The following is a 10,788-nucleotide window of genomic DNA, read 5'->3' as shown; positions in this document are numbered from 1 at the left end:
GTAAAAATCAATCTTTGTCTATAATTATTACTTTTTATTGCTTATAATGATTGTAATATTCATTTTCTCATTCTATATTTTAAATTTGAGTTATAATAATTCTAATTTACAAATATTTCATAAGTCAGCCGTTTATTTCGATAACTCAGTCATATCAGTCAATTGTTTGAGAAATACTTTTTTTTCTTTTATTCGCAATTCGAATTCAAATTTTTTAATTAATTTGAATAATATATTGTGAGAAAAGCTAACTTTATGTATTTATTATGTGTGGATCTAAGCAGACACAGAATTAGTGATTTTTCGCAATTACCCAACAACACTTTTTGTAATATCGATTACCCAACAACACTTTTTGTAATATCGAGAGACGTTTTAGTTAGATAATTTATTAGGAATCTGACAGAACAAAAGACCCAGGAAAGAAAGAAGAATACGTACTAACATCTTATAACTCCGTAATTCATAACTCAGCCGTAAATTAACCGTAAATCAGCCATAACTTTGAAAGTACAATTCATCTCGAACTGAGCATAGTCACGAAGAGTGTAAACGTGATGGTATCTCTTGGGTCCTTACGCCAGTGTAGAGGATACAGACACCAGCTATATCTACCATAAACATGGCTGCACCCAAAACATGGCCTGCCGTGTAACACCAAAATTGTAACAAAATTGTATAAAAATGAAGAACCGAAAACATAAGTCTATAACTCTCTGAATCAGTACATAAACTGGTCATCACTCATAAAGACACACCATTTCCTCCACCATTTCCTCCGCAAGACAAGTACATAAACTGGCTCAATGTTTTGGGTTCAGCTCTCTCCTTCTTATCTGTACCTCGAACAAACAAGTCCAAATTCCTGAAGCCTGTAACGTTTAATGAAATGGTAACATAGGTAAGCTGGATTTGAAAAAAAAACAAGAAACAAGAACTACTTGAGTTATACAATCATTCAGCCATCTATGCTTAACAGTGTTTGTCCTCTATATATACGACAAAATAACACAAGTAATGAAGTTAATATCATAGCTCTTGTAATGAGAATCTAGAAACAGACAAAACAAATAAGGAAAACCAAAACCCATTTGAAACACATAAGGTTATTGCCTAGGTAATCCTTGACATTGTTTTGGTTTTGTCTTGCCAATGTCAAATCCATAAGTGGCAGCCAACATAGTAAATGATACGGAAAGCATAAATTAAATGACTAAAGCAAGTAACGCTTTAAGATAAGAAACATAGGTAAACTAACCATGCCCTTCATCTTAGAAGTAAAGTGTCCACCACATTGTTGCTTGAGCTTAGTAAGGATGCATCTCTCATGATTATCTTTAGCAGCACTATGATCCAACAAGAGTCTTTGGACTAGCTTCTTCCTGCAATCAACGTTGTTCTTCAAAGAATCTCCCTGAAAAATCAAGCAAGCTCGGGTAAGATTAGCAGCAGCACGCTTAAGACTTTTCTTCCTCAAAATGAAATTGGAACCTATGAATACACTCAACAACACAACTAATACCAAACCTATATCATTTCTGGATACAATTGTAGCACTATATTGATTCTATGTTTCTGACTCTCCCAAATTTATAAGCAAACAACAATACCCCTAAGTTTTTTAGCGAGATAGAACCAGAAATAGAAGAGATTGACACAAGTTGTGTCACACAACACTTCCAGTATCAAATACTCTAAGCAACGATAAGAAACTTTGCACAAATAAAAGCCCAATTCAAGTTCTCCATCCATAAACTCTCGGTTACCTTATTTTGGAGTTTCTTCAGATCTGGAGACTTACTTACTTCTTGAATTGATCTTCATCAATTACTCAACCGATAAAACCCTAAAACAGAAAACAAACAAAAGTAATTAAACGCATCGAAGAAGAGAATCAAAGTAAAGGATAAGCAAATCTCACTTTTAGACTTAAATAAAGTAGAAGAATCGAGCGAGAGAGTATGCCTGCTTAGATCTAGAGAGAGGAAACAGAAGCTTACACCATATCGAATCTATGAGGGCATGACGAAATTAGAGATTTTTGATAGGAGGTAGACTCTCTTGTTTATTAGGAGGAGCAACGATAGCCATGAGAGGAGAATCAATAATCACATATTTTATAGATCCTTCTTAGATAAGTAGAATAAACTTGCCAAAATCATACTTTATAGATCCTTCTCAGCCTCTCAACGGCTTCGATTTTACCTGAACAGAGTCCAGTACGAAGCGAACATCGCCCGAAATCGGATTTAGGCTTATCCGGTTTGAAAGGGACGAGGAATCTGAGACACGATTTGATATCTCGAGATATGATCGGGTTAAGGGAGGACGCGGCATAGGATGGTCCGAGAACGGAGATAAGATCGTCGGTGGTGGCTTCGGGCAACGACGACGATAGAGAATGGGAACTAGGGTTTATGCAACGAAAGACGAGAGAGGTTTTTTTTTTCCGTTTTATGAACAGTGGAAACTGTTTAATTTCTCTATTTGACATAAACAAGAAAAAATCAACTTCTGAAAAAAAACTGGTTAGTGACATAGAAAATTGAAAATGATGTGTATTTTAATTTGCTGATGTATATTTTTTTTTTTATATTTTTTAGTTAAAATCGAAAATCTAAATTTAAGGGGTAAATTGTAATTATACCCAGAACACTAAACATTCTAGTAATTTTTAAAAGATTTATAGATATGAATAATAAACCAACTTTTGGATAACATTAGAGTAATTCTTTCGATCTTTTTATAAGGAAGATGAAACAGATTCATAATAATAATCACGTTCACGTACCTGCTTCTGCAGCATAACTATCTTCAAAAGTCGAGACTAACAAATAAGTTACCAAATATTACAAAGTCGAGCTTCTCAGTCTTTCACATTTTTCTCTTGATCTTATATTTGGCATAACTTGTTCAGTTCTTACTAAATTGACTAACTTCTAAATCTCATATCCATGCTATCCTTAGCTTTTAAAACATTTGCTGTGATTAGAAATACCAACCTGCATCACAGGGCTTCGCTGTTTACCCTTCGACAAGGCTTCAAGCTTACTGGCTCCGCCCTTGATTGGTAGTACTTAGTAGTGAAGAGATCCTACGGAACCCTTTTGGTCACCACCATTTATGTCCCTGACTCCATTACTAAGATTCCTGGCTCTCTCATTCAACCCAGAAACAGTCTTGTGTTATAAGACAGATACCAACCCTAACCATACGTTATCTCGTAGAACGAATGATACCAATAACAATTATACACGATTACAAGTACAAGTTAAAATATTATGAATATTTAAACATATTAAAATTTTAAATAATATAAATGTGTTATAAGACAGATTTGAATCAAAATTAATAAAATTTAATTAGGATTAAATACTCATTTACCTTTTTAACATTAGAAATATTAGACATGTTGAATCAAAATGATTTAATTAAGATTGTTTTTTAAAATTTGTAGTATATATGCAAAATTTAAGCAAATTTAAGCCAAAAATTAAGGAAAATATAAGCAAAATTTGAGCATACAATTTTCAAGCTCAAAATATTTAAATGAACTAATGAATACTAAATAAACTACTGTTAGTTACAACCTACAGTGGAAGAAATGTTCTAAACAAATCAATAAAATTTGTCAAATAATTTGATAAGTAATAAGAAGAGTGGACAAAAAACACCATTTCATATCTTTGCTTCTCACTACTCACAATCTCTCTCTCTTTTTTTTGGGTTTAAAATCTCTTTTCTTTTAAACATAATAATACTCAAAACTCTTTTTCCAATAAATGAATAAAACAAACACCATTTTATATCTTCTTATTATTCTCCTCACTCCTCACAATCTCTCTTCTTCACTCAAACTTTTTTTCTAATAAGCCAAACACTTTTTCGTTCAACATACATCTTAGTCTTCAAACCATCCAAGAATGTCGACACTTTGTTCGGACAACTCGTGTCCACGTGCTTACCAACGGAAACAAGCATCGATATCAAATAAATACACGATGAAAAAGTCAAAGACGCGAGATCTCATCTCATCAAGCTTTGTGGTGAAGCCGAAGGTTATTTAGAGGAACACTTCTCAACAATCTTAGGCTGTTTTGAAGACAACCCACTAAACCATTTACACATCTTTCCCTATTACAACAACTATCTCAAACTAGGCAAACTCGAATTCGATCTCCTATCACAACACACAACCCATGTCCCTACCAAAGTTGCCTTTATCGGTTCGGGTCCGATGCCACTTACTTCCATCGTCTTGGCCAAGTTCCACCTCCCCAACACAACGTTCCACAACTTTGACATCGACTCACAGGCCAACAAACTCGCTTCAAGCCTCGTTTCTCGCGATCCTGACCTCTCGAAACGCATGATCTTCTACACAACTGATGTGTTAAATGCTAAGGAAGGGTTAGACCGACATGATGTCGTTTTCTTGGCAGCTCTTGTTGGGATGATGGATAAAGAGTCAAAGGTCAAAGCTATTGAGCATTTGGAAAAATATATGGCTCCGAGAGCTGTGTTGATGCTTAGGAGTGCTCATGGTCTTAGAGCTTTCTTGTATCCAATCGTTGACTCTTCCGATCTTAATGGATTTGGGGTGTTGACCATTTATCATCGCTCTGATGACGTAGTGAACTCGGTGGTCATCGCACGAAAGCTAGGTGGTTCGAATGGAGTTAGACGCAGCTAGATTGGACGGTGTGTGGTTATGCCTTGTAATTGCTCTAAGGTCCACGTGATTATGATCAATTTTGGTGTGAAGAAGAATTTGATCGAGGAGTTTAGTGCCGTCGAGTAAACAAGTAATAATTATAACACATATTTTTTCTTAAAATTATGTTATTTTATGTTTTGTAATTTTATGCCTTGTGAGAAGTGTGGTATAATCTTAGTGCCATCGAGTAAACAAGTAATAATTATAACACATCTCTTTTCATAAAATTATGTGTTTTTATGTTTTGCTATTTTCGATTTTATGCCTTGTGAGGAGTGTGGTATACTGGTATGTTTGTTAAGTATTATCACTCTGTGAATTTCGTGAGTTCTTTGATCTTCATATTAGTTTGAAGATACGGAACCTTGTTGATGTTCTTTTTTATATTGTGATCTACAATGTATATTGAAAAATCATGAAGGTTTTGTTTGTGATTGATATCTGTGGTGGTACCTAAAACTATATATATATATATATATTTTTTTTTCATTTTCTTTATGTTATCTTCAGTAAACAAACAGAAAATGTATTTACAAATCCTTAAAAGACAAATATATTCGTTTTCTCATGCAATTTCAAACATTTGATGATAATATAATGTTTATGAGCTTTCTTGTAAACTTAAAAGAAAAATCTAGATAGTAACAAAAGAGACCAAAACTAAGTATTCAGACTACTAAACCAAGATAGTAACAAACGAAAACTGTTACGTATTATTCAAATTAATAAAAGAACATGAAAGTAGAAGATTTCCTAACAGGAAAGCTAGAGTCACTGTAACCTCCACTTCCTCTCTTGTTGGACTAACCAGGGTATTGACTCAAGCAAAACTCGATCTCAGGGATCAAATCTAAACCTTCTTTCTCGCCGAGAGTCTTAAGCTTCCACTGCTAAATGGATATAATATATTATATTTTATATGTTATCTTTTGTTTCTGAAATTTAAAATATAATAAACTAATTATTTTTCCATGGTGTACCATTGGTAATCTTACTTACAAAACCTACAGTGGAATACAATGCTCTTCACATCAACAGAGAGAGTTAAGAGGAGCCATCAGAAACGCCTTTTACCTGATTTCACCAAAACCAATTTCACTCATCTACTAAAAACTAGTTAAGCAACTGAAGCAATATACAAAAGCGCATAAATGTAAGAGAATGAGTGTGGTATTAGACATTGGTTCACTCTCCACGATTTCAACCATAAGCAACCAAACACGGAATCAACAAAACTAAGATAATTCACAGATTTCACAAAACCATTAAACAAACACATGACTTGAAATTAAAACCTATCGAAACCTACAACAAATAAGAGAACACAATTCAATTACTGATCAACTAACCCTTAAGAATCGAAACTGAGATGAACAAGATTGATTATAGATAGAAACACTCCCCAAACAGATCTGGAAACCATGATTTTGATTTGATAACTTTGAATCGCTAGCGTGGTTGAGAGGAGATCTGACGAACCTGTGGCTAGTGCTGTGGTTGTGTGATCTTGAAAGATCCGCCCACTCTCGTAATTTGGAGACTCTCCTTTCATGAAGGCAACACGGACAAAGATGACGGGGATGGAGGAAGAGTCCGAGAAACGATGTTTATGGATTCGGATCTGAGGAATTGGAGACGAAGAACTCGTAGGAGATTCAGATGATGATATGGCTGGATCCGAGATCTGAAGCGGGATTGTTGTGCTAGGGAAGAGAACAAGAATTAATGGGAAGATAAAGAGACTATGTGTTGGGGTTTTTCTCGTAGAAGAGACTGTGTATTGAAAGAAGAGATAAGATTGTGTATTTGTGTGTGTCGTTTAAGTGTTTAGGTCAAATTTTTTTTAAAAAAACTTAATTATTACTTCTTTTTGGACGGACAACTTAAGTTTTTGGAGAAAATTTTTGTTAAAATTTGGACAGACAATAAAATTTTATTATTCATAGCGTTTATCATTTTAGTAAATCACCACTTAAACACTTAAAACGCTATACTAAAGTGCTATCAATACTCGTTTTTCTTGTATAAGAGGTAGCCCGAGAAGAAGAAGAAAAACCAACCTCTGACTTCTCTAGCAAGTAACAACTTCGACCATAACCTAACACTCTCACGACCGACTCAACCTTCCTCTCAGCAACTCCGGTTTCAACACCAATCTCTTTCGCACAAACAAATCAAAGCGGCTATCCCCACTACCCACAAGGATGCAGCCACCCCAACACCAACAATTGCCGCCACAAGAATCGCCACCGTCCCAGACTCCCAGCCAAACCCGGAGAAAATACCAGCATCAGTGGAGAAAACGATGAGAAACAGAGTCACCGTGGGCCCGTGGCCACGAGGCTAAAACTCATCAGACCAAATAGCGGCCCGCCACTGCCACAGCTGCTACCGTTGCTTCCACAACCGACGAACCAGTCGGCCTCACTCCATCAGTTATGGCTACATCTCTCCTTCTTCCTTCAGGATTCTCCATAGTACTAGTGTGATCGAAGTTAACTGCGTAAGGCTTTGAGTACGTATTCGATTACCAAACATCTCTAAAAAGACTGATACCATATAATATGAGATGATTTGTACGTTGTCTTTTAAAAACCATTACGTCGCACTCAAACTCAACATGACCATGTATGTACGCACCTAATATGGATACAACAGTCACCATATCTATACTACTATAGATGCATGTTGAAAGATAATAAATCTTACTTTAGAATGGTTGATTTTGAACTCAAAACAAAACCACTTCTTTCGTTGAAAATGTATGCTGAGAGCTACGTAAAATTGGCTATTCATTTCGTGCAAGAGGCACTGATATAAAATAATGTACGTGTAACATCTATATATCAATTGCAAAACCTGTATGTGTCTTTTTTATGTTTTCATTTAGTTTGGTGCTTAAATTATAAAATCCTAGGAAGAGGTTTCGATAGGTTACAATTGAGATCGCACATCAAGAAAGAAAAAAATACATGTTGCGAAATAGAAAGTCAATCTTTTTAAGAAAGCAATCTGAACCTTGATCCAATATTGTGTATTCAGTCAAATTTAATGTTGAGTGACACCAAAAAGATTGATTTATTCCCAACAAAGCATGTAAGTGAACGAAATCTAATATTTTGAATTTTGATGACCGGTTAGAATTCAACGGTATATAATAAAAAAAAATTAACTAGATCATTATGTTTTCGGCTACCCAAGTAGATCATATATATATTTCTTTTATACTATTAAAAATAATCGTTGCATTTTCGCGGCGACTTAACTATGTTATGAGACATGCCTAAATTACCAACCCTAACTATATATACGTTATCTTGTAGAATGAATGATATCAATAACAATTATACACGACTACACGTAGAAGACCAAATCGTAGTATCTAATTCCTTTAGATTTCCATTCATGCATGACAAGCACAATCATACGCATTTGCGCACATCACTCAATGAAAATTTTAACACACGAGCAATGCTTAGATTTATTATGAATTTGGTGAAGAAAACTTCTCTAAGTTTTTTTTATATTTTTTGTTATAACCTTCTCGTTTTCTCTTCATAAATAGGTTGTTTAAAACAAATATGTGTGATAAATTAATAGAAGCCACAATTTGTGTTTTCTTCATTTTAATCATAACTTTTTAATGTAAAACCTTTACACATTTGGTTTTTTCCTCGCCAATTTAATGTAAGCGTGAGTACTAGTTAGTCTTGTTCCTCGCCAATTTGAAAGCAAAGTAACATGGTTTTTTCAACTTGTACATGATCATGATATTTTTAATATTGTGAGGATAGTACACTGATTAAGGTCAGTAAATATATATATATATATATATATATAGAAAAGCAAGTTAACATTTTATGTTGAAAAAAACGGATTTTGAAACAAAAACAATAATTCTAAAACATAAATCAAACTAACTGACGTTATTTTTTAATATATATGAATCGAATCAAATAAATAAGCTAACAAATTTTAGCCAAGAATGGATCCCACACTGCGTCAATAAATAACGACCCCTTGCGAGCGTTAAGACAACACAACACAAGCTTTTTTCCAAGTCTTGAAACAAAATTCAAAGCTCTATTTTCTCTCTTCATAGTGTCGACATGGCTTACGAAAGTAACCTAGTTGTCAAGCAAATCATCGACTTGTACAACCAAATCTCAAACCTCGAGAGCTTAAAACCATCCAAGAATGTCGACACTTTGTTCGGACAACTCGTGTCCACGTGCTTACCAACGGACACAAACATCGATGTCACAGAAATACACGATGAAAAAGTCAAAGACGCGAGATCTCATCTCATCAAGCTCTGTGGTGAAGCCGAAGGTTATTTAGAGGAACACTTCTCAACAATCTTAGGCTCTTTTGAAGACAACCCACTAAACCATTTACACATCTTTCCCTATTACAACAACTATCTCAAACTAGGCAAACTCGAATTCGATCTCCTATCTCAACACACAACCCATGTCCCTACCAAAGTTGCCTTTATCGGTTCGGGTCCGATGCCACTTACTTCCATCGTCCTGGCCAAGTTCCACCTCCCCAACACAACGTTCCACAACTTTGACATCGACTCACAGGCCAACAAACTCGCTTCAAGCCTTGTTTCTTGCGATCCTGACCTCTCGAAACGCATGATCTTCCACACAACTGATGTGTTGAATGCTAAGGAAGGGTTAGACCAATATGATGTCGTTTTCTTGGCAGCTCTTGTTGGGATGGATAAAGAGTCAAAGGTCAAAGCTATTGAGCATTTGGAGAAATATATGGCTCCGGGAGCTGTGTTGATGCTAAGGAGTGCTCATGGTCTTAGAGCTTTCTTGTATCCAATCGTTGACTCTTCCGATCTTAAAGGATTTGAGGTGTTGACCATTTATCATCCCTCCGATGACGTAGTGAACTCGGTGGTCATCGCACGTAAGCTCGGTGGTTCGAATGGAGTTAGAGGCAGCCAGATTGGACGGTGTGTGGTTATGCCTTGTAATTGCTCTAAGGTCCACGCGATTATGAACAATTTTGGTATGAAGAAGAATTTGATCGAGGAGTTTAGTGCCATCGAGTAAACAAGTAATAATTATAACACATCTCTTTTCTGAAAATTATGTGTTTTTATGTTTTGTTATTTTCGATTTTATGCCTTGTGAGGAGTGTGGTATACTGGTCTGGTATGTTTGTGAAGTAGTATCGTTTTGTGAATTTTGTGAGTTCTTTGATCTTCATATCTGTGTGAAGATACGGAACCTTGTTGTATGTTTTTTTTTAATATTATGATCAATAAAAAAAATAAAATTGAGAATCCACAATGTATATTGATACGTCATAAAGGTTTTATTTGTGATTGATCTCACTTCTCAGTGGTGCCTGAAACCATTTTTTTTCTTTTTCTTATCAAACAGAAAATATATTTACAAATCCTTAAAAGTTAAAAATACAAATATATTGGTTTTGTTTTCTCAACATGAATATATTCAGTTCAAATTTAAAAATAACTGAAAATGAAATCGAAAATAAAAATATACATATTCATAAAATTTCAAACATTTGTGTAGACTGGTCGTCATATATTTATGATATACCAAATTATATCAAAGGAAAATCAAGACAGTAACTTTAAATATGAATCAAGACAGTAACTTTCAAACATTTGTGTAGACTGGACTCCATGATTATGAATCTTGTAACTTTAAAGGAAAATCAAGACAGTAACAAAGAAAACCAAATTAAGTAGTCAGACTACGAAACCAAGACAGTAACAAATGAAAACTATTAAGCATTTAAATTAATAAAAGAACTGTTTTGTAAACATGAAAGTAGAAGATTTCCCGATAGGGAAACTAGAGTCACTGTAACCTAGGTATGTCAATTAGGGCTAAAGCCCGCGGGCTGGCCCGGCCCAGTTCTGAAAAACATCGGGCTCGGGCTTAAAAATATATGTCCAGAAAAAATTGGGCCTCTCGGATTCAGCCTGTTTGGGCTGTAGGGTTTTTCGGGCTTAGCCCGACCGGCTCGGGCCAGCCCGAAAAGCCCTCTAACAAATATATTTTTACATTTTTGTTAATATT

At 35.0% G+C, this 10,788-nt stretch overlaps 1 protein-coding gene, 1 long non-coding RNA gene and 3 pseudogenes across 5 annotated transcripts; 2 read left to right on the top strand and 3 right to left on the bottom strand.

The window, feature by feature from the left end:
• LOC104732738 lies at positions 482-2,477 on the bottom strand. 4 transcript variants are annotated; one of them, XR_758965.2, is made up of 4 exons: positions 1,922-2,477; positions 1,767-1,846; positions 1,259-1,414; positions 482-872 (listed from the first exon to the last, which is right to left on the bottom strand). It is a non-coding gene; the product is annotated as an uncharacterized LOC104732738 (long non-coding RNA). The 4 variants fall into 4 exon arrangements; XR_758961.2 differs by having other exon boundaries at positions 2,001-2,477; XR_758963.2 differs by having other exon boundaries at positions 482-644; positions 771-872; positions 1,767-2,476.
• On the top strand, positions 3,320-4,752 carry LOC104755532 (annotated as a pseudogene).
• Positions 6,006-7,211, bottom strand: LOC104755521 (annotated as a pseudogene).
• LOC104732729 (nicotianamine synthase 2) lies at positions 8,800-9,789 on the top strand. The gene has a single exon (XM_010452312.2). It carries the CDS (start codon positions 8,827-8,829, stop codon positions 9,787-9,789), a length of 963 nt encoding a protein of 320 aa, XP_010450614.1. The 5' UTR covers positions 8,800-8,826.
• Positions 10,506-10,788, bottom strand: part of LOC104732720 — a 3,183-nt pseudogene continuing 2,900 nt past the window's right edge.

The sequence above is a fragment of the Camelina sativa genome, chromosome 2 (assembly GCF_000633955.1).
Source record: "Camelina sativa cultivar DH55 chromosome 2, Cs, whole genome shotgun sequence".
Lineage (NCBI taxonomy): Eukaryota > Viridiplantae > Streptophyta > Magnoliopsida > Brassicales > Brassicaceae > Camelina > Camelina sativa.
The sequence above is the reverse complement of the archived record's forward strand: the minus strand, read 5'-3'. Positions and strand labels throughout refer to the sequence as shown.

Coding starts and splice junctions, on each gene's coding strand:
- LOC104732729 (XM_010452312.2), top strand. CDS start 8,827: ATGGCTTACGAAAGTAACCTAGTTGTCAAGCAAATCATCGACTTGTAC.